The sequence below is a fragment of the Bufo gargarizans genome, chromosome 7, assembly GCF_014858855.1.
Source record: "Bufo gargarizans isolate SCDJY-AF-19 chromosome 7, ASM1485885v1, whole genome shotgun sequence".
In the NCBI taxonomy this organism is placed as follows: domain Eukaryota; kingdom Metazoa; phylum Chordata; class Amphibia; order Anura; family Bufonidae; genus Bufo; species Bufo gargarizans.
This window is the reverse complement of record NC_058086.1, coordinates 17,986,718-18,011,617: the sequence shown is the minus strand read 5'-3', so window position 1 is coordinate 18,011,617 and position 24,900 is coordinate 17,986,718. Positions and strand designations below refer to the sequence as shown.

General features: G+C 43.9%; 1 protein-coding gene across 1 annotated transcript; it reads right to left on the bottom strand.

The window, feature by feature from the left end:
- Window positions 1-4,155: 4,155 nt before the first annotated feature.
- On the bottom strand, window positions 4,156-20,672 carry EIF3D (eukaryotic translation initiation factor 3 subunit D). The gene is made up of 16 exons (XM_044301881.1): window positions 20,517-20,672; window positions 19,049-19,181; window positions 18,135-18,180; window positions 17,258-17,394; window positions 17,074-17,159; window positions 16,883-16,955; window positions 14,141-14,256; window positions 12,053-12,185; window positions 11,753-11,900; window positions 11,443-11,573; window positions 6,812-6,897; window positions 6,604-6,733; window positions 6,362-6,504; window positions 6,041-6,233; window positions 4,700-4,790; window positions 4,156-4,273 (listed from the first exon to the last, which is right to left on the bottom strand). Exons 2-16 carry the CDS (start codon window positions 19,169-19,171, stop codon window positions 4,260-4,262), a joined length of 1,650 nt encoding a protein of 549 aa, XP_044157816.1. The 5' UTR covers window positions 19,172-19,181; window positions 20,517-20,672; the 3' UTR covers window positions 4,156-4,259.
- Between the last annotated feature and the right edge of the window lie 4,228 nt (window positions 20,673-24,900).

Here is a 24,900-nt window from a genome sequence, read left to right as displayed (position 1 = left end):
TAACATCGTAAATTTAAGAAGGGGCTATGGGATGAAAGAGAGGGTCTTAAAAGCTGTTGCGATATCTGTGATGATTACGTTTTCCGGGAATAGAACGGAGGAGAATAGAAGGGTGATGCAAAATACAACTCAGGAGTACAACCAAGGCCCAGCAGAGACTCTTCTTCAAGGGACAAAAACTGTTTTGTGAATCTGATCGTCCAGGGAAGCTTTTAGCCAAGGTGATATCTAATCAGAAAAAGTAATACTTAATATCCGCTTAACTGAGGGTATAGTTACTAATAATCAAGAGAAAATAAAGGGAGCCTTTTTAAAATATTTTAAGGAAATATATAAAACCAGGAATAATATTCTGGATGAAAGGATGGATGAATATTTGGACTCCATCACTTTCCTTGTTCTTACTGATGTACAGAGAGAATCCCTTGAAGTAGATTTCTCACTTCAGGAGCTTGAGGCCACCATAAAAGCCTGTTTGGGAGATTCTTCCCCTGGATCAGATGGTTTTCCATACGAGCTTTATTGTAAGTATGGTGATGTTATCTTAAAAAAAACGAGGTAAGGTAATTGAAGAGTCACTGGAGGAGGGTATTCTTCCCGAGTCCATGACAGAAGCAGTGATCGTATTAATATTAAAAAAAAGGGGACAAATTCTTTAGACATTGGGTCCTACAGACCGATATCGCTCCTGAATAAGCGCCGTTTGAACCTGAATGTTGGATATCGAGTGACTTAACCAGGGTAAATTGCCGTAAGGATAAAAAGATTGTTTTGATTAGAATTATGTTTTTAGCCAGACTCTTGATCATTCGAGTATGGATCTCACAAAATATTCCTAAGTTTAATAAATAGTTGCATCTGGTCAATTAAGCTAAGAGATATGAGAAGGTCTTATATAAACAAAGAAATTGGTATTATTATTTTTTTTTTTCCCATATCGCAAGAGAGGGAGGGCAAAGAAAAATGAGGAATAAGAATTATGGTGTTATTGATTAAATATGTATTTGTCTTGGTGTTCCCGAAATAAGAAAAAAAAATAATCCACCCCAATAAGCTGCAGTACCAGACAACCCATTACGATTTTTATTTTTTAACAGGGTTAAACTTGTCCCTGTAACACAGCAAAGAGGTTAAGCAGTCCAGTCCTACTTGACAGAACAGAGTGACATGTTGAGCATGGACGCTGCCATTCCATTCATTCTCTATGGAATTGCCGGAGAGACAGCCAGGTCCTTTCCCAGTTGTCTCCTGCTAAACCCCCATGCATCTATTTTTATCATATGAACATCTTTGTGATTGTAACATTGATGTTTATCACACTGGTTATGCCTGTTCCTTTCTGTAATCAGACATTCCCAGTTTATATTGATTCCTTAGGGATCGCACAAGCTAGACACAAATAATTATCACAAACGTAAAAAATAGAAGGCTGGGAAAAGTTTCATCTTTAGAATTGCCCCATTTGGACAGCTTCCTCTTAGAAGGTTGCCACAGCAATAGGCACAATTCTCCTTCAGTACCATCTGCGTAATGCCCAAATGTGGTGTAAATATATTCCAAGTCTTTTTTTTTTTTTTTTTTAAAGAGCCACACTTTTTCCAGACATGCACCTTTAAAGGGGGTTATCTAACCCCTATTATGCCCTGAGCTCTCATACTGGTCATACTTACCTCGCCACGTGTGTCGCTCCTGATTTCCGCATGGCTGCCAATGCATGTCCCAGTCGTGCGGCTCAAAACATCCTGCAACAGGCAGCCAATGATGAGAACAAGCCTCCCTAGCATCATGGGTAACGTTCCCGTCGCAGTCTGTCCCTTATACAATTCCTTTAGAACCCAGGTCCAGGTGAGCAATGGACTGAAACCGTAAGGCCCCTTGCAGACGAGCATGTGTCACGCTGCGAGTCTGCAGTGCAGCTCCCGGTCTGACGGGGTCACATAGCATTACACTCACCTAAAGAATTATTAGGGACACCATACTAATACAGTGTTGGGCCCCCTTTTGCCTTCAGAACTGCCTTAATTCTACGTGGCATTGATTCAACAAGGTGCTGATAGCATTCTTTCGAAATGTTGGCCCATATTGATAGGATAGCATCTTGCAGTTGATGGAGATTTGAGGGATGCACATCCAGGGCACGAAGCTCCCGTTCCACCACATCCCAAAGATGCTCTATTGGGTTGAGATCTGGTGACTGTGGGGACCATTTTAGTACAGTGAACTCATTGTCATGTTCAAGAAACCAATTTGAAATGATTCAAGCTTTGTGACATGGTGCATTATCCTGCTGGAAGTAGCCATCAGAGGATGGGTACATGGTGGTCATGAAGGGGTGGACATGGTCACAAACAATGCTCAGGTAGCCCGTGGCATTTAAACGATGGCCAATTGGCACTAGGGGGCCTAAAGTGTGCCCAGAAAACATCCCCCACACCATTACACCACCACCACCAGCCTGCACAGTGGTAACAAGGCATGATGGATACATGTTCTCATTCTGTTTACGCCAAATTCAGATTCTACCATTTGAACGTCTCAACAGAAATCGAGACTCATCAGACGAGGGAACATTTTTCCAGTCTTCAACAGTCCAATTTTGGTGAGCTCGTGCAAATTGTAGCATCTTTTTCCTATTTGTAGTGGAGATGAGTGGTACCCAGTGGGGTCTTCTGCTGTTGTAGCCCATCCGCCTCAAGGTGGTGCGTGTTGTGGCTTCACAAATGCTTTGCTGCATACCTTGGTTGTAACGAGTGGTTATTTCAGTCAACGTTGCTCTTCTATCAGCTTGAATCAGTCGGCCCATTCTCCTCTGACCTCTAGCATCAACAAGGCATTTTCGCCCACAGGACTGCCGCATACTGGATGTTTTTCACTTTTCACACCATTCTTTGTAAACCCTAGAAATGGTTGTGCGTGAAAATCCCAGTAACCGAGCAGATTGTGAAATACTTAGACCGGCCCGTCTGGCACCAACAACCACGCCACGCTCAAAATTGCCTAAATCACCTTTCTTTCCCATTCTGACATTCAGTTTGGAGTTCAGGAGATTGTCTTGACCAGGACCACAACCCTACATGCATTGATGCAACTGCCATGTGATTGGTTGACTAGATAATCGCATTAATGAGAAATAGAACAGGTGTTCCTAATAATTCTTTAGGCGAGTGTATATTGATTTATGATGCTATGTAAACCTTATAGCTCTGGAATGTATTAGATGACACTGACATAAGGCTGCCAGTGTTATCCAATACATTCCAAAACTGTAAGGGTTACATAGCATCATAATTCAATATAATGCTATCAGTGCTGGGCGGTCAGGCCGGGAGCTGCGCTACGGACTCACAGCGTGACACATGCTCGTCTGCAAGGGGCCTAATAGGTCATTCACCTTAATTTGCACTCATTCATTATTTCATGGTTACAGCAATGACTGTCTGCGACTCTATGGCCATCATGACTAAGTGGGGGTTCTCTTTAGCTAGGTTTGGTTCTTCTGATCTTGTGGACATTCCTATGGCTTGTCCCAAATTTGTATCTTCTCTTCTGGATTTTATGCTTCTGGGTTTGATTATACATAAGTTTATACATAATGAGTTCATCAACCAGTTTTCTATCAAGTCTCTACCTAGAGTTGCTTACCCCTTTCCCTGGCATCTTGTATCTATTCCTTATAAATTGTAAGCCAGTATAGTCACGGCTCTTACAAAGTGTAAGTAATTATATATATATATATATATATATATATATATATATATATATATATATATATATCTTATAATAAAAAAAAAAAGAAAAGTATGGAGTAAATTAAGGCAACAAATAAGTGTAAAATTAGACTATACAAACTCTAAAGTTGTGCAAGATTCCTCATCCAGCACCAGCCTTTGTGATAAATCCGATGCAGTTTACCTGTATTTAGTCAAAGTATACACGGTCTTACAATTAGACAGTGGCAAATCTAAAATGTGGTGATCTTGTCACTGCCTGGTCTGAGCTTTACATTGTCCATTGGACAGCATTAGTAAATGTGGGCCATTTTTTTTTTTAAAGAAAATGTTCAATGCTCTATTCGTTTGGTAAACGTAGTCTAAGCTGGACCATTAAAGGAAAAAACTGTCAGGTCTTCAGTTTAGAAATCATAAAACTCATGAGTGTTGGTCTGTGCATAATCTTTATTTTGTTTCTGATAATGGGTCTTATCAAGCATCTGTGATGAATGACGTATTCTGAAGAGGAACTCTGACACATCCGGACATTTAGCTTTCTTCTTCTGTGAAGAGAAAAGGATGAGTTACAGCCATTTCCTACATGCAAAAATATAAAATTGAAAAAAAAAAAAAAATACAGAAGGCAAAATATTTTTTTTGTACAGTAAACAAAAAAAAAAAAACATTGCACACTTTTTAACCCACCACAAGCCCTTCGTGCAGCAAGAATAATTGTGCATTTTCATCCTCTGTTACAGAGGTTTTTACCCCCCCCTCAAAAAAAAAAAAAAAACTTGGCCGTGGCCTTGTCATGCTACTGCTAGACCCCTCACCATCTCATACAACCTGTGTAGTGCTGAACAAGGTTGTAGTATGCTGCACCCACAAATAACTGTTCTGTTTCACTGGCTATCTTGCAAATACAGGTGATCCTCCAATATTAGAATGTATGTACACCACTCTTTAATAGTTTTATCCTGGGACTGTACCTTCAGCTTCCTCCTCCTCTTCCTCGTCATCATCTTCATCCTCATCAGAGCTGAACGTGCCATCAGGCAGGCTGTATATCCGAATTACTTGCTGTAAAAGAAAAATAAATTGTACATTAACACACACAACTATCTTTTATAGACAGTCTAAACAAATTCCTGCACTAGGGCCACGCAGCAATTTTTGCAGCGCACGGAATCTCTACAGAAGCACATGGGAGCCCCGGCAGCTCAGCACTATGGAGCTGTAGGCACGGTGTGCTACTGTATGGTGCCTCTGTACACCACCATATTATGGGTCTATATATTCATAACTGTATGCTCCACATAAAATTGGAGACAAAGAAGGCCCCAGAGATTACAGGTACCAGGTTACAGACACGGAGGATGTGTGTACAGGAGGCTTAACTGCGACAGCAACTGTTGATTTTTGAGGCAAACAAAAAGGATGTAGCGTGGAGTTTCAAGGCTCCTGATACCCTAATCTCAGGATAGGTCATTAATATCCAACTGGGGTCCGACATCCCGTATCACCCACTGATCAGCTGTACCCTGCAACCTCCTTTGCCAGAAATAACTCTGGGATGGAGCCGGAAGCACAGCTCTGTTCAAAGTGTTAGTGGCCATGCTGGGTTATGGCAGCCCACAGAAGTAAGTGGAAATTGAGCTGCAGTATCCCAATATGGCCATTACACTTTTTGAATGGGCTTGTGCTTCCTGTTCTATTCACAATGCAAGTTACAGCATTGGAGACTGCAGGGAACAGCTGATTGGTGGGGGTGCAGGGTGTCTGGCCCTCACCGATAGCATATTGATGACACAAATATCAGAGCCTGGAAAACTCCTTTAACATGTACTTAGTGTTTTCCCCAGTAATCCGCTGGCCATGCTCAATAAGTCCTTTAGAAGATACAGTGCAAAAGGCAGCAGGTTACTGAGCAGCATTCGCTGAGCAGATTGATGTACAGTTCTGTGTAAAAAAAGATTCAGCAAAACTTGTATTTCAGTCACTTAAATGCCTGTTCTTTCTTGTTTTTGGAGTCAAGGAGGTGGTGCCATCAGTGACCAACAACTATTTCTGTATGCAGTCAATCACTTATAGGACCGTCTCCTTGATTCCAAAGTCCAGAAAGAGCAGGAATGTAAAATGTGAACTACAAGTTACAGTGAATCTTTTCTCACAAAACTATTACTACTGCTATTACTTATACGCTACTACTATTACTACAACTATTTTGCTCAGCTCCTCCTGCTCTACAAATACTGCCTGTAGTTGAGACACAATATTCAACCTTACAGGTTTCTTTTAAATACCCACCGGCGTATCTAGCCTGTTCATACCTTGTTGGGGTCCTTCAGAATCAAGTATTTGCCTTCATCCAGCTTCATACAAATGTCTATCACACAGCGCAAGATGCCCCAGGCATTCTCCATGCTCAAGTTAATTTGGTTGGCAAATTCGCAGGGTTTGAACTGTTGAGTGCCAAGGACAACATGACGGGCCGAATCCTTTGCATGGTACCGGGACACATACCTTCAAGGGAGAAGAAAATGTGCATCAGACTATTAAAAAGCCAATGTTCCTGACTTAAAGTGCCAGCAAACGTGTCACACAATAATGTTACTAGAGATCTTGTTTTAATTCCAAAACCCCGAACTTACCCCAGTTTAAGGTACTCTGAACCGGCCAGCAAAGCGCAACAAGTCCATCTAGCCAGCTTATAGCTGTTATTCTTCAGCTCAGTGGCAATCACAGCTCCTCTCTGAGAATCCAACTTTTGTCTCCAGTCGACACCATTACAGTGCTGAATAATGATCGAAAATGCAAAATGTCAGGAAAAACAGAATATCACAGTAGCTTACATAGTACAATCCAGCTATTTATAAGAGTTGGCTTCACTCACCCTGGAATCCCACTCGTTCAGGGTTTTGACATTTATAAATGACACCTCAGCATTTGCACCAGTCATCACTCCATCATGTTCACATCGCACCACCAGGTCAATGTCATCTCCCAACTTCCACCGTCGGTATCTGCCAGCAGTAAAGAGAGAATAAAGTTTCTCGCCGAACAAACCACTCACCTGGAATATAAAAGAACAGACCACTCACCTGTACGCTACAGAGGCCACTTCATTTTTGTCCACATCATCTTCTATGAATGGGTTTGGATTTGGAAATTTGTATTTTTCTTTGCCCTGTGGGATACACAGTAATGAGTAGCATATTTCATAACAGTGCCTTTTGATAAGAAACAAAATTAGGGCACAACATATTTTGATAAGATACTTAGATCCTAAGAATTTAGTTAACACATTTGCATTCAGCAAAACCAGAACAGTGGATGAGATTAAGAAATCTCCACCATGTTTCCGAAAGAAAACCACAAAAACTGCAGTGCACGATAACCTACCGGTGCGGCTTTTACATCTGCAACATGTCAATTTAGGGTACATTCACACGACCGTGTGTAATCCTTTTCCGTTTTGCGGTCAACAAATAACGGAACCACGTATCCATAATTTGTTTCCATTGTGGTTATGCATCCGTTCAGCGCGTCCGCATTTTGCAATAGTAATATCAGAATATTTTGCACCAAGGTCAGGGACTTCAATTACACGGAAACTGATCCGCAAAAAAACAAAACCATTCTGTATGTCTTCCGCAATTTGCGGATCCATTGACGTGACTGGGGCTGCAGACCGATCTGTGCGCATAATAGTAGTAAAAGCTTCATATTTCTGCGGAAGAGAAATGCAGAAACACGGATGCGGACAACATACTGAATATTTTCCGCACATTTTATTCACCCATAGGAATGAATGGTTCCGCATCTATTATGCAGAACGGATGTGGATCGGACTCGGAAAAAAATGATACGGTCGTGTGAATGTACCTTTATGCTTAGGACATCGACTGCGGACTTCACCCCTTGCAATGCACAGGGTGGATTACATGGAAAATCGGCTATGTGCGATTGTACCCTCATAATAATATAGAACTGCAGCCTGTAGTACAACTGCATTAATGCTGTGCTGGCTGGCATTAGAAAATGTGTGTCGACAGACACATCCCAAGCAGAAGAGGTCATAAAAAGTCACATGATAATTTCACATGCATGATATTTAATGTACAATGCCTGGTATAAAAGGTGTATATACGCAAACACCGAGCAAGCAAAGAATCCTGGGAGATTTTAGCTCTAAAAGGTTGCAGGCTTGTGAATGTATCCCAGGACAATAATACAGGATATAAAATGGTGTTTCAAGAGGAAACCTGACAACCCAGGGGATCAACATGTACTAAAGAATAGATGATTGTTTATTTTATGGATCCAACGCCGTTGCTCCGACTGTTTTTGCAGGTGGCGTCACATCGATAAGAGGTGACCGCTGCAGTCAATCACTGGCCTCTTCGGTGCACTGCCGAGATCAGCAATTGTCTGCAGCGGCCATGTGTGGTCTGAACAGCAAGCCATGTTGCTTCAGATCCGTAACTTTAGTATTCAAACATCACGTTGCTTATTATAGACAGTCAACACAAATGTTTTACGGCTCACTGCTCTTCATTGTATTAACACAGACAGCTGCAAAACAACCCATAGTAATAGAAAATATACTTTAATGAACACAAACTATATGGTAACATATTTTTTCTTTGCCAAATTATCAGTGCAGTAGAAGCCTAAAACCTGTAAGGCCTCGTTCACATCAGCGTTCAGCCTTTCCGTTCTCCTGCTCCGTTATAGGAGCAGGAGAACGGAAAGGACGGATTGGGCACATAACGGAGGCGAGCGGAGCCTACGGACTCCATAGATTATAATGGGGTCCGTTAGGTTTACGCTCAGAAAATGATTTTGGAGCGGAGACAAAAGTCCTGCATGACTCTTGTGTTGAAATCGCCAATAAAAGGACAGCCAAAGGCCTCCAACTTCAAATATAGGGTACTGTACAAGAAAGCTTATGCTTGCATGTAAACTACATTAACATTTATTGGCTTTCTAAAAGTTTTATATACGGCTGGCCATCCCCTTTAAATGGTACACTCGTGAAGCATTGTGCTTAATAATTAAGCTAAATTGTCCAAACAGAAAGGCTTACACGGTATTAACCACCTCCCGACCGCTGTACGCACATATGCGTCCGGGAGGTGGTTGCTTTACTCCTCCTGGACGCATATACGCGTCCTCTCGCGAGACGCGAGATTTCCTGTGAACGCGCGCGCTCACAGGAACGGAAGGTAAGCGAGTGGATCTCCAGCCTGCCAGCGGCGATCCCTTGCTGGCAGGCTGGAGATGTGATTTTTTTTAACCCCTAACAGGTATATTAGACGCTGTTTTGATAACAGCGTCTAATATACCTGCTACCTGGTCCTTGGTGGTCCCTTTTGTTTGGATCGACCACCAGAGGACACAGGTAGCTGTGCAAAGTACCAGAAAACACTACACTACACCCCCCCCCCCCCGTCACTTATTAACCCCTTATGAACCACTGATCACCCCATAGAGACTCCCTGATCACCCCCCTGTAAGGCTCCATTCAGAGGTCTGTATGATTTTTACGGATCCACTGATACATGGATCGGATCCGCAAAACACATGCGGACCTCTCAATGGAGCCTTACAGGGAGGTGATCAATGACAAGGGGGTGATCACGCATATAGTCTTCCTGATCACCCCCGTCAGGCTCCATTCAGACGTCCGCATGCGTTTTGCGGATCCGATTCATGTATCAGTGGATCCGTAAAAATCATACGGACGTCTGAATGGAACCTTACAGGGGGGTGATCAGGGAGTCTATATGGGTGATCACCCCTCTGTCATTGATCACCCCCCTGTAAGGCTCCATTCAGAGGTCCGCATGTGTTTTGCGGATCCGATCCATGTATCAGTGGATCCGTAAAAAATCATACGGACGTCTGAATGGAGCCTTACAGGGGGGTGATCAATGACAGGGGTTTTATCACCCCATATAGACCCCCTGATCACCCCCCTGTCATTGATCACCCCCTGTAAGGCTCCATTCAGACATTTTTTTGGCCCAAGTTAGCGGAAATTTTTTGTTTGTTTTTGTTTTTTCTTACAAAGTCTCATATTCCACTAACTTGTGTCAAAAAATAAAATCTCACATGAACTCACCATACCCCTCACGGAATCCAAATGCGTAAATTTTTTTAGACATTTATATTCCAGACTTCTTCTCACGCTTTAGGGCCCTAAAATGCCAGGGCAGTATAAATACCCCACATGTGACCCCATTTCGGAAAGAAGACACCCCAAGGTATTCCGTAGGGGGCATATTGAGTCCATGAATGATTGAAATTTTTGTCCCAAGTTAGCGGAAAGGGAGACTTTGTGAGAAAATACAAAAAAAAAACAATTTCCGTTAACTTGTGCCAAAAAAATAAAAAATTCTAGGAACTCGCCATGCCCCTCACGGAATACCTTGGGGTGTCTTCTTTCCAAAATGGGGTCACATGTGGGGTATTTATACTGCCCTGGCATGTTAGGGGCCCGAAAGTGTGAGAAGAAGTCTGGGATCCAAATGTCTAAAAATGCCCTCCTAAAAGGAATTTGGCCCGCTTTGCGCATCTAGGCTGCAAAAAAGTGTCACACATGTGGTATCGCCGTACTCAGGAGAAGTTGGGGAATGTGTTTTGGGGTGTCATTTTACATATACCCATGCTGGGTGAGAGAAATATCTTGGTCAAATGCCAACTTTGTATAAAAAAAAAAAAAAGGGAAAAGTTGTCTTTTGCCAAGATATTTTTCTCACCCAGCATGGGTATATGTAAAATGACACCCCAAAACACATTCCCCAACTTCTCCTGAGTACGGCGATACCAGATGTGTGACACTTTTTTGCAGCCTAAGGTGGGCAAAGGGACCCACATTCCAAAGTGCACCTTTCGGATTTCACAGGCTATTTTTTACAGATTTTGATTGCAAACTACTTCTCACATATTTGGGCCCCTAAATTGCCAGGGCAGTATAACTACCCCACAAGTGACCCCATTTTGGAAAGAAGACACCCCAAGGTATTCCGTGAGGGGCATGGCGAATGCCTAGAATTTTTTATCGTAAGTTAGTGGAATATGAGACTTTGTAAGGAAAAAAATTAAAATTAAAATCATCATTTTCCGCTAACTTGTGACAAAAAACAAAAAGTTCTATGAACTCACTATGCCCATCAGCGAATACCTTAGGGTGTCTACTTTCCGAAATGGGGTCATTTGTGGGGTTTTTCTACTGTTTGGGCATTGTAGAACCTCAGGAAACATCATGACAGGCGCTCAGAAAGTCAGAGCTGCTTCAAAAAGCGGAAATTCACATTTTTGTACCATAGTTTGTAAACGCTATAACTTTTACCCAAACCATTTTTTTTTTTGCCCAAACATTTTTTTTTTTATCAAAGACATGTAGAACAATAAATTTGGCGAAAAATTTATATATGGATGTCGTTTTTTTTTGCAAAATTTTACAGCTGAAAGTGAAAAATGTCATTTTTTTTGCATTTTGATTAATAACAAAAAAAGTAAAAATGTCAGCAGCAATAAAATACCACCAAATGAAAGCTCTATTAGTGAGAAGAAAAGGAGGTAAAATTCATTTGGGTGGTAAGTTGCATGACCGAGCGATAAACGGTGAAAGTAGTGTAGTGCAGAAGTGTAAAAAGTGGTCTGGTCATGAAGGGGGTTTCAGCTAGCGGGGTTGAAGTGGTTAAATAAAGCAGAAGGCACTCACCATTTGCAGACACTGTTGGGAGAAGTTGTGGTTGATGTATGTTGCCTCCATGGCCAGGTTTCTAGGAGAGTTGAAGGAGTTCACTTCATCCTGAGGCGGCTCATTGGCCGTTTCACTGACAGTCAGCAGGTCTAGAATTATGGAGACCAGGGAAACAGGAATAGGTTAACATGGTAAAAATTCATAGCATCGGGTCCCCTTTATTCTAACAATCCTGGCATATGGTCTCCACCGGTCACAAAATAACGGCATTTCCTAGAAATATGCTGTCATTTATGTTGAAAACATAACTGAAACTTAGGAACCTTACCGAAGTCAGAGTTGTCTCTCTTGTCAAAGAAGATTTTGGATCCCACTCTTTGAACCACAATGTCCCAAGAGTTGACAGAACGGGTGCAGCACATAAGGGTGGCAAGGATGGCATCTGTGGCAAAAACATTTCCTTGCGTCTTTGCCAGCTGTGGACAGAGAAGTATCACAGGTGTAAAATTACAAAGGCATTTGTGTACTTTCTGACATCAAAATATTCACAATTACATGAGGTACAACACTACAAGCCAACATGACCTTTGTAGGTGGGGGGAAAAAATAGGAAAAGACAAAGTATTACCTTTCTGATCACAGGATCATCTGTAGTCGTCACGGTATGGAAGATCCTCTTGATGCTCTTCAAAGGTCGCTCGTTTCTTGTGGTGATTCGATCAAAGGCTTTGTCATAAAACTCTAGGGCACCGCAGCACTCTCTAGTGTGTAAAGAAAAGTAGAACATGTCAGTAATAGCAAACTCATTATGTGCCTTCATACAGCATAGCACAGGTGAGCAACAGAAAGCCGACCCTACATATAGGAGAGCTGTCCATCTACCCTTACAATACCAGAAAAAAAAGGAACATTGTTTCCATAGATGAACTGGGATAAATGGCTGCTGGACAGGGGACAAAGGACTGGATGGGTTAAAAGCCTGTGGGAAGAGTCACGGGACATTGGGGCTTGTCCCTATGCATGAAAGATTGAGAGCAGATCTTGGATTAGATGACACATATTTATGCCCAGTTTGATGTTTTTAACTAAAACTTTAGGGGATCTCCACCTTAGGGCTCTTTCACACTTGCGTTGTCCGGATCCAGCGTGTACTCCATTTGCCGGAATTACACGCCGGATCTGGAAAAACGCAAGTGAACTAAAAGCATTTGAAGCCTGATCCGTCTTCATAATGCGTTCAGTGTTACTGTGGCAGCCAGGACGCTATTAAAGTCCTGGTTGCCATAGTAGTAGTGGGGAGCGGGGGAGCAGTATACTAAAAGTCCGTGCGGCTCCCGAGGGGCTCCAGAATGACGTCAGAGCGCCCCATGCGCATGGATGACGTGCCATGCGATCACGTCATCCATGCGCGTGGGGCGCCCTGACATCACTCTGGAGCGCCCCGGGAGCTGCACGGATGGTAAGTATGCTGCTCCCCCGCTCCGCACTACACTTTACCATGGCTGCCAGGACTTTAGCATCTCGGCAGCCATGGTAACCATTCAGAAAAAGCTAAACGTCGGATCCGGCAATGCGCCGAAACGACGTTTAGCTTAAGGCCGGATCCTTTCAATGGGCATTAATTCCAGATCCGGCCTTGCGGCAAGTGTTCAGGATTTTTGTCCGGAGCAAAAAGCGCAGAATGCTGCGGTATTTTCTCCGGCCAAAAAACGTTCCGGTCCGGAATTGAACATCCTGATGCATCCTGAACGGATTTCTCTCCATTCAGAATGCATTAGGATAAAACTGATCAGGATTCTTCCGGCATAGAGCCCCGACGATGGAACTCTATGCCGGAAGAAAAGAACGCAAGTGTGAAAGAGCCATTAAATGGAAATTCCAAGATTTTTTTGCATTTTTTTTTTAATGTTCTCCCGCTTGTTGAGACTAACATCTTTTGCACTGATACTTAAAAGTTGCCTACCGGGCCAGCGCTATTCTCCCAGTCAAATGATGCTCCTGCTGATCACGTGCCCTACACTGCGCATGTGATTCTAGCCTGGTTACAACACACAATGCATGTGCGAGTCACCACTGATAAGGTGTTTATGGTCTGCCCCCTGCACTTCATCACCACAGCGTATGCGTGAGAATTAAACTTCTGATTGCGCTGTAGAGCATACAATAATATCCCGCTTTCTGCAGTCACCCACCCCTAGGTGCTGACCTACACGACTTGATCCCAGAAGCATATTATTTGAACAGGAGAGCAGCGCTGGCCCGGTATCAATGCAGAAGATGTTAGTCTCAACAAGAGGTGAACATGAAATAAAGAAAATCTCAGAATGCCCCATTACATATTACTCACAGATGTTGCATAAACGGCAAATACCGAATATACAGTTATAAGAATCAGTCACAATGTGAGTAACTGGTAGATGACAATAATCCGCAGGACTGCAATTAAGAGGAGATTTTTTTTAAATTTCCACAGAGCCTGAATAAAGCATAGAATAAAGAAATAAAAGATAAAAAAACAAAACAAAAAAAAAACACCCTATAAAATGTCCCACTGCGCTAATGCCACATCCAAGGTCCCTGCTGGTTCTGCAGCAATCATGTACCAGTCGCCGGACGCAGCAGCAGCGTATGCATGAACAGCACATGACCACTGGAACAGCAGGACGTGTACAATTCAAAATGGTTTCTAAGAAAGCCAAGAACCATAATTACTCACATGTCTACTGGGTCACACACTTCCAGGTATCGCATTTTCATCAGCCGGGGGAAATCCATTTCTTCCTTGACTTCCCAGTCACTGCGGACTTCAACAGAGGAATCCCTTGGTTTGAGCTAGGGATCGACCGATATTGATTTTTTAGGGCCGATACCGATAATTTGTGAACTTTCAGGCCGATAGCCGATAATTTATACCGATATTATGGGAATTTTTATTTTTGAAAAAAAAAAAAAATTCCCACAAATCTGCTGAAAATTTATGTTTATTGTTAATGTGTATTTTTTTTTGTAAATCTTTCCTTTTTCATTTATACTTAATATTTTGGTGTTTTATTTTTGTACTTTTTTTTTTTTTTAACTAACTTTTAGCCCCCTTAGGGACTAGAACCCTTGTCCTATTCACCCTGATAGAGATCTATCAGGGTGAATAGGAGCTCACACTGTCCCTGCTGCTGTGTGCTTTGTGCACACAGCAGCATGGAGCTTATCATGGCAGCCAGGGCTTCAATAGCGTCCTGGCTGCCATGGTAACCGATCGGAGCCCCAGCATTACACTGCTGGAGCTCCGATCGGAGGAGGAGGGGAGAGGGGATCCTGTGGAGGGGCGCACTGCGCCACCAATGTTTTTAATACTGGGGTGGGGGGGGGGGGGGGCGCACTGCACCACTAATGCTTAATACTGGGGGGCTTGGGGGGGAGGCGCACTGCGCCGCCAATGCTTAATACTGGGGTGGGGGAGGGGGGGTGGGGGGGCGCACTGCGCCACCAATGTCTAATACTGGGGTTGGGGGGGGGCGCACTGCGCCACCAATGAAGATTAAAGGGGTTGTCCAAGTTATATTTATTGATGACCTATCCCCAGGATAGGTCATCAATATCAGATCACCCGGCACCCCCTCCGATCAGCTGTTTGAAGAGGAGACTCGCACGGTGTCAGCACTCCTCTTCACTGTTTACCTTCTAGCCGTTGCATCTGCAGTGGTGAGCAGGTGTAATTACACCCAAGCTGTCCCATTCATTTCAATAGGAAAGCTTGGGTGTAATTACACCTGCTCACCACTGCAGATGCAACGGCTAGAAGGTAAACAGTGAAGAGGAGGCAGCGCTGACACTGTGCGAGTCTCCTCTTCAAACAGCTGATCGGAGGGGGTGCCGGGTGTCGGACCCCAGCCGATCTGATATTGATGACCTATCCTGAGGATAGGTCATCAATAAATATAACTTGGACAACCCCTCTCTCATTTATTCATATACAGGAGGCGGGAGCTGCAGAATCACATAGCCGGCTCCCGACCTCTATGAGCAGTAGCTGCGATCCGCGGCACCTGAGGGGTTAACGTAGATCGCAGCTACAGCTCATAGAGGTCGGGAGCCGGCTATGTGATACTGCACCTCCCGCCTCCTGTATATGAATAAATGAGAGATTAAGCTTCATTGGTGGCGCAGTGGCCATAGCTCCTCCCCTCCTCTTGTCCCCTGTCCTTACACTGGCGGCAGCAGCAGCACAGGGGGAGGAGACACTGCTTCCTTCTCCCCTGTGCTGCTGCTGAGGGAACACGGAGATCGCTGACAGCAGCGCGATCTGTGTTCCCCATACGCTATCGGAATATCGGCAAAATAAATGCTGATACCGATAGCGTTCAAAATCCTCAATATTGGCCGATATCGGTAAATCCGATAATCGGTCGATCCCTAGTTTGAGCTGAGCCTAAAAGGTCACAGTAGAGTCACTATTTACTGCCTGAGAAGAATGCTTAAAATATTAATTTATTCTGATAAAGGTTAAAATGTTGTGGCTACCCGCCAACAATACAATTCAGGCTAGGTGCAATGAAGCGGTGGACTGTTTGTATAATATACAGCCACTAGTACCAATAATACTTCTGTGTGCAGTACTGGAATGGATCTCCACCAGGATCACTGCTCTCAGAATAGATACACTTGATGTTTGAAGTGTGTATCAAGGGTTAAATAGGTCAGTCAGAGCTAATGACACCACTCACAAAAGGAGGGGGTGATTGCTTAAATGTGCCACAACATTTTAACCTTTATCAGAATAAGGGTCCATTCAACAGTCCGTGGTGTGTTGCGGATCCGCAACACACCCGGCCGGCCCCCTCTATAGAAATGCCTATTCTTGTCCGCAGCTGCGGACAAGAATAGGACATGTTCTATCTTTTGCGGAGAAGCGGACCGGAAGTTCGGGGAGGCTCTCCGCTTCACGTCCGGGCGCATAGAGAATAAATGGGTTCCGCACCCGTTCCGCAAAATTGCTCAACGGGTGCGGACGTGTGAATGGACCCTGCATTAATATTTTAAGCGTTCTTCTCAGGCAGTAAATAGTAATTGTAATCAAGTTTGCAAAACATAGTTACTTCACAGTAGAGTCACACCGTAAAACTTGCACTTCAACTGCAACCACAAAGGCACTAAGGGCGGCTCTGCTGCTACAGAAAATTACATTACAGAACCACCACGACTTTGCATACTGTATTGAACAGGTAAACGCCACAGAAAATCTGAAACAGACGCAACGATTTAAAAACACAGCACCACCTGTAAGAAAACGGGTCAACTCTCTTATTAATCTGTGGACATAATGTAAGAACGCCTCAAACATGCTCCGAGGACCGAGCTTTACATACGTATTACAGTACATGGTTATAGCCTGCTAGTGTATATAGGTACCCCACTACCGTGCTCAGTCCTTAAAAACCCACAAAAAAACCCACATAGGTACCTGAGATTTTTGGTCCCACTTCTGGCGAACACCAAACTGCTTTTGGAATTTCTTCTGGAGTCTCAAACGATCCCTGGAAAGACATCAGATAGATGTTGACTATAGAAGTAGCGCCATTAGCCTGTACTGCCCATTCACTGGCACCACAGAGCATTAACCAAACAGCTCAGTGCCGCAGTATTCCCACTTACCTCTCCTTCTGCTTAGCGCTCTTAGGTAACGTCTGCATGTTGAACTGGAGCATATTCCTCCTGTCTTTATCACGGCGCAGATTCCTCTGTAAGCGCAACACAGCGAAAAACCATTAGAACTGCAGGTACCGCCAACAGCAGGAGTGTCTATATGTCCCAATCTATGACGGAAAGCTGCCTTTACCTGAGCAAAGCGCAGCCGATTCCTCTGGTAGGCAGTTTTCTGCATCTTAGTGGTGTCCACAAGCTGGAAGCTGGTCTCATCCTCCTCATGGAAATAGGCATACTGACTGCCACCGCCAAACTGTGAAGAATATTTATCTAGAAGGCAAAAAAAACATTAAAAACATGAGCAATTCTTGTCCCGCACATGACCGCATTTGTTTTGCAGTTCGCAAACCACGGACCTGCAAAATACAGAAAATTGCTCAGTTCCATTTAAAGAAACAGCTATTCTTTGCTGTAAAACAGACATGAATAGTGCATGTTCTGTAATTTGCGGGACGGACATACGGATGAAGACAGCTAATTGATGACACACTTTTTTTGTGATCCCATAAAAATGAATAGATCCGTGTCTGATCTGCAAAAAAAATGTGGACATGGACCAAAAATATGGTAGTGTGCATGAGGCCTTAAACTGATAAAACCTTTCTTACACAAGGCCAACTCAAATTTTAGGACACGTCCCAGACAAACATGATGGGATGGGGATTGGGGGAATCGTATTGGTCAGACTATTTCCAACCTCCAGAATAAGAGGCTCTATGGACACCTCTCGCACTGTGTAAATACCAAATAAATACAATTACCCATCACTTTTCCAATCTGGACTCTGACACATTGCATTTTTTTTTTTAAAAGGGGTATTCTCATCTTGTAAAGTGATGTCATATCGGTAGGACAAGTCATCACTTTATGATCTGTGGGAATCTGACTATTTGGGAGCACTACCGATCTGGAGAATGAAAAGGTCACAGTGCAGATTCATCTCCCCCTCACAATTTCGCCTAGTTCCATGCACAGCACCGCTACAGATAGGAACGAGCTCTAATACTTACTGGTGTACCTCTTGTCTTGATAGGTGGCCCCTGTCCAGTCTGCAACCTTATCAGTGGAAACAGAAAGAACACACCCTGTTAGTATATGGCGATATGTCAGTGGGATCCCTTACTATAGATACAATGTAAACCTACAAGTACTCAGTACACTGGGTTATTAAAATAAATAAAAAAACTAAAACTAATTCCAATTTTTTTTTTATTATTATTTTGTTTTAAAGGGGTTTTCCATCTTTAACTGACACCCAGGACCCCACCCATCGGCTGTTTAAGGAAACTGCGGCACTGCGGCAACGCTGCTTGCAGCATTTTGTTGTTCGTCTTATGAAACTTAGCCAAACGGATCCATCCTGACACACAATGTAAGTCAATGGGGACGGATCCGTTTTCTATGACACAATAGAAAACTGATCCGTCCTCTATTGACTTTCAATGGTGTTCAGGACGGATCCGTCTTGGCTATGTTAAAGATGATACAAATGGATCCGTTCTGAACAGATGCAGACGGTTGTATTATCTGAACGGATCCGTCTGTGCAGATCCATGACTGATCCAACCAAACGCAAGTGTGAAAGTAGCCTTAAATAGAGGATAGGTCATCAGTGTAAATATATATATATATATATATATAAACAAAACAGAAAAACCCTTTAAAAGGGTTGTTCAGAATTTTGCTATTCATGGCGTATCCTCAGGATAGGCCATTAATATCTGATCGTGACAATCCACACACCCAGCTGTTCTGCAGCAGCTCCAGAGCTATTCTGAAACAACTAATCAGTAGGATTTGGGGTGTCGGACCCCTCCGATCACATATTAATGACCTACCCTAAGGATCAGCCATCAATAGAAAAAATCCTGAAATAGCCCTTTTATTCTATGAAGACATAAAACAAACACATCACATATAGCACCTTTCCCAGGCGGTCTCCTTTGCTGAAGGGTTGGTAGGGCATGTCTTTGAACTGATCAGGTATGGCACAGGGTCCCCAGCCCAGAGGATTGTCATTTATCACTGGCGCCTGAAATTTCGCCATTTTGAGAGACCTGGAACAAAAAAAAAAAAACACCCCACATATTAGCTACTATAAATCTCTTCGTGACATTTGCAAGTTTTGGTGCAAGATTCAGCGTCACATTAAAAATGATGCGACTAAAGGGCGGCTCTGCTGTTTCTATGAATCCCTCAGGCGTCGTTTACATCTCCGTCAAATGCCGGCTGGCCCCAAAAAATAAAAAATAAACTGTTGCATGCAATGTTTTTTGTCCAGCCAAAACCAGCCATTTATACTGAAAAGTGGCCGGATCTCAATACAGTCAACGGGGATCCGGCAATGAAGTAGAGAACCCGGCAACACCAGATCTGGTGAAATCCAGCAGGGTGTTCTCTACCGGATCTGCTTGATGCAGATGTGAACGATGCTTTTCACGCACGAGCATGGCAGTGGTTAGACGCTGGCGCGGATTTCAGGGATAATTAAAGGGCTCATTTAGTTGACCCTCTCTCCGTTTTTGCAGTCCGCGGACAGTACACAGTGTTCCGTCTGCATCTTTTGTGGCCCCATTGAAATGAAACGAGACAAACATACGGTTGTCTGAATGAGCCCCTACTCGGATGCTGGCAGAAATTACAATCATTGTGCCAGGCAAACTCATAGAACCCATCCACTTTATAAAGAAGCGGTTAGCAGGGTGCACAACTTCCAATAAAGTCACCATTTTTGGGGCACTTTTTACGATTTTCTGGTGTACAAAGGTACCAAAAAAAAGAGTCTACCAATCTATCCTCCATAAGTACCTAAACTTTGTGGTCACGTCTACAAAATCTGCACCCAGTTTATTACCATTTCCCTACAGCATCTGGGGTAAAACAAGTGTGATTCATTTGTTATACAGTCGCCCCCCCCCCCCCCAATGATACACATAACGGGGTCTATTCTACCACCCCCTGCTCACAATGCTATATCATTCCACTGCAGTATACCGTATATGTGACATCATGTGACACCAGCGGGCACATTCCCCTCCACACTGGATGCCATCACGTACCCATGGGCACACAGAGCTCCACTCTAAAGGGTGTATTCTATTAGAGCATAGGGGGAAAAGTGACCCCTCCCCAAGTTACAGAGTGCCAACCTGCCTGTACCAGCTGTGCCAGTCATAGGCAATAGCTACTAATCTCCACTGGTGTGGCTGTGCTAGGCACTAGTTCACACTGAGGCTCCAGCGCAAAGCTAAGCAATAACTACTACTATTACATAGGGATAAATACCGCATCTCCTAGGCCTCCGTCCTAACGTCATCGCTCTAAAATTCTAAGATACAATCAAGTCAAAATCTCCCCAATTAAGCCCCCATCCTCCCGACCCTCCACCGTACCTGTTTACGCGGTTCTCTCCCCCGGATGGCAGCGGATTTCTTCTAGGCCGCACACCAACCCGCTCTCAGCAACCGGCTCTTGTCAATGGAGAGCCGAAAGAGAACGGTTTACGTCATTCAGCCAGCACTGTCGCAAAACTTCCTGAACGAGCGTAAACACGACGTGCCAGGAGTGTCGTGAAACGTACGTGACGACCTTACGTAACCACCAGCGAGAAGGTAAACCTCTACCAGAGTGCCACTAGTGACCATAGAGCCGGAAATACGAGTCTGTGTGTGTATAGGAGGACTGCAAGGCTGTGCTGCTGTGGAGACGTGCTGTGCGCGGCTCCATGTCCTCAGCTTGCCGCAGAGATGTTATTACTCGGGTTATGTAGTCTGTACAGCACCTTTATATGATATATTGGTTTCTTACGAGAAAATTGTATTTTCTTTTCTATACGAATTAAAATTTTTAAAGCATGGTCACTGCTAGAGATTATTATGGTGGGTGAGGTGAAGGGAGGACCCAGCAGTGTAATACAGATTATACAGTACATGTCAGCACTAGTGATGAGCGAACTTCTGTTTTAAGTTCGGCGTCTAAAGTTCGGCTTCCGGTTAGCGGAGAATCCCGATATGGATCACTAGTGCTGACATGACTTCCGTTGTGGTCCGTGGTAGCGGAATCAATAATCGGCCATTATTGATTCCGCTACCACGGACCACAACGGAAGTCGGAAGCCATATCGGGAACCATATCGGGATTCTCCGCTAACCGGAAGCCGAACTTTAGACGCCGAACTTAAAACAGAAGTTCGCTCATCACTAGTCAGCACGTAGTGACACTAAGGGTCCATTCACATAATACGACCGTGGTGTAGCTGTGCCCGTGTTGCGGACTGCAAGATGCAGGTCTGGAAAACATGGGCACCGGCTGCGTGAAATCCGTACTGTGGTTTGTACTTATTGACGTGAATGGGTTAGCGATCCGCGACATACAAGACATGTCCTATCTTTTGTGGTGAGAAGGTACGGATTGGAAAATAAATGTAAAAAAGTAAAAAAAAAAAACCATCAAAATATTAAGTATGTATCACCCCCTTTCCCAATTTCACATATAAAATGTATAAACAATAAATAAACATATTACATATCGCCACGTCAGAAAAGTCCAAACTATTAAAATCTAAAAAAAATCTATGCGGTGAACGCCGGAACAGAAAAAATAAATAAAAACTGTGATTCACCATATTTAAAAATGCGGAATGCATGTGGCTTTTTTGGTTTATTTTTTCGCGTGGTATCGAGTATCGCAATACTTTTTTATGGTATCGAAACCGAATCAAAAATTTGGTATCGCAACAACTCAAGTAATGACAACGCCCCCGTTGCTCCTAGAGGCTCATTTGCATATATTAAAAGAACATTCAACTTCAGAAAGACAGATGCATCCTTTTTATTTTTTTATTTTTATTTTTTACAAACACTGACCAAAAGTCTCTGCTATTTACTAAATGTGTATGAATTGACAGACGGTTGGCAGATCCGGCGCTACCGTTTGGGTATCGTGTTATGCATTTAATCCGCTTAATAAAAAAAATGTAAATTCATCAGAAATCGGGTGCCTTGCGCTTTGCATTCTGTATTGTCTGTGAGCGATTGTCGCATGCATACTGGGGAACTGGGTGGGCCAAAGGGGGCTCACACTAAGTTTTGCTATGGGGCCCGATGAGCTCTGTGTATGCCCCTGACTGGAACCCGCCGATCACCTGTAGGCCATCACTTTAAACAGGCTGGACCACCCCTTTAATACATCAGTCTTACAGATTGTGACTGTAGTCCTGGTAAAGGGGTTGTCCACTTTATTTATATTGATGACCTATCGTCAGGATAGGTCATCAATATCAGATCCGTGGGGGTCCGACACCCGGCAGCCCCGCCGGTCAGCTGTTTGAAGAGAAGGGCATGCTCTGTGTGATCGCTGCCTTCTCTTCATTGTTTTCCTGCTCGACGTCGCATCCGCAGCAGTGAGACGTCCCATTCACTTCTATGGGACGGCTCCTTCCATTCAAGTGAATACTACAGAGCCGTCCCATAGAAGTGAATGGGGACACCATACTTGTAATTACACTGCTCATCACTGCAATTGCTGCGGAGCGCAGGTAAACACACCAGAGAAAGCAGCTCTCGTATCAAACAGCTGACCGGCGGGGGCGGATAGGTCAGCAATATAAATAAAGCATACAACCCCTTTAATAACTATCGTATCTTTAAATGGGGGGAAGGGGTTCTGTATAATGCACACAGTTTGTACCAGAAGCCCGTTTCTCAGTGGTGTTATGATGTAAAATCGTGCTGATGTATTGGTGCTCGTAACGTGCACTGTTAACGGCTCATTCAGACGGCAATTTTGCGGATAAGATGTGGACCTATTCACTTCTATGGGGTCTTTTCTTCTGTTCAACGGTCCCGCAAAACAAATAAAACATGTCCTATACTTGTCAGTGAAAATGAGGACTTGGCCCCATTGAAGTCTACGGGTCTGCAAAAATGCGGAATGCAATTGTTTTCTTTTTGCGTACAAGCTGAACTGTCCGCAAAAAAAAACGAATACGCATTTTTGCTGACAACAAAAAACATACGGCCGTCTGAATGAGCCCTTATGCAATGAGCGGGCTCTTAGGAAGGCTCAGGTAGATACTAATACGGTGCAGATCTAACCTCCCCATCTCTTTACCGTGCGGAAAGTAGTGTTTTTATTTTTTCAATCAACTTGGAATCCACGTCGCCTGTTCCCCACTCCATCAGGAATATTGCACAATGGCATTGATCAGGCTGCTGATTTTACTGTTGATATGTTAATGTTCTGCTGCTTTCTGCCTTCACTGCCTTGCTAGGCAACAGTCCCACTGCTCTGTAAATGAACACATCCTTCCCACCGTATAGATCAGATAAATATGCAGTTAGTGTCAGGACTCATTTTATGCCCATGTGATGTCATCATATTGCATGTTCATGGGCAGCACGGTGGCTCAGTGGTTAGCATTGGTGCCTTGCAGCGCTGGGGTCCTGGGTTCAACTCCGACCATGGACAGTATCTGCATGGAGTTTGTATGCTCTCCCTGGGTTTGACTGGGTTTCCTCCCACACTCCAAAGTATACTGATAGGGAACCTAGATTGTGATCTCCATTGGATGTTAATATCTGAAAAGTGCTGCAGAATATGGGCTGTTTCACACGAGCGGATGCCGTGCGTGACATCCGCTGCGTGAATGACAGCCAAGACCCGCTGCGGACAGCAGAAGCACGGAGCGTAACATGATTGATAATGCTCCGTGCCTCAATGTGACCTCTTTACTACAAAATCACGGTGACAACTTTATCTCCCTGTGATTTTGTAGTAAAAATCTGCTCGTGTGAAACAGCCCTATGTGAGCGCTATATAAGTGCGTTAAAAAAAAATCCAGAAGTCTACATTTATCAGATCTTGTACTAGGGAGTGTAAGGACTTGTTCATACAGTGTTTTTTCCCCTTCCTGGGGTCTGACCCCAGGCGTTTCTGATTTGCAGCTTGTCAGAATTATCCTCATTCAATGTGGCTAATCCACCTCTACCTACCCATAGTTTCCTCAATGAACTTTTGCCAAGGAGTGACGTCCCTTTTTTTTTTTAACAACATGGACTACAGATCCACACCCAATCAACTACGATGCTAATTTCCATTGAAAACAGTCACAGGAAGGTACAATACGGGCATATTGTTCTCTGTGGGCACCATATTACTGATCTAGTATATGGCCATGTGTATGAACTAGAATGCTACATATAGATGGTAGGAACAAGAGCTCTGTATCTAGTACCTGCTGTGGTATTGGAGCCTAAGAATGGAGCCTAAGGCTGGGTTCACACTTGAGCGTTGCGCAAACGCGCGTTTTACGTTTTTGTAATAGTAAAACGCGCGTTTGACGCGCGTTTGTGTGATTCACTACAGTGTCCTATGGCCACAAACGCCCCAAAAGTCGCTCATGTACTTTTTGGAGCGTCGGGCGTTTTACAGCGCGATCGTACGCGCTGTAAAACGCCCAAGTGTGAACCATTCCCATAGGGAATCATTGGTTTCTCCTTGTTGAGCGTTTTACAGCGCGTAGGAACGCGCTGTAAAACGCTGAGGTGTGAACCCAGCCTTAGAGTAGGTTCAAACCTCCGTTTAGCTGATCCGGCAGGCTGTTTTTAGCTGGACCCTGCTGTTTACCACTGGACCCTATTGACTCTAATGGATCTGGTGGGGATCCGGATGGTTTTCCGGCACAACTACCGGATTTCAGACAAAAACAAAACCCCGCCAGATCCCATTATAGTCAATAGGGTGTGGTGGTGAATGGCAGTATCAGGCTAGGCTGGA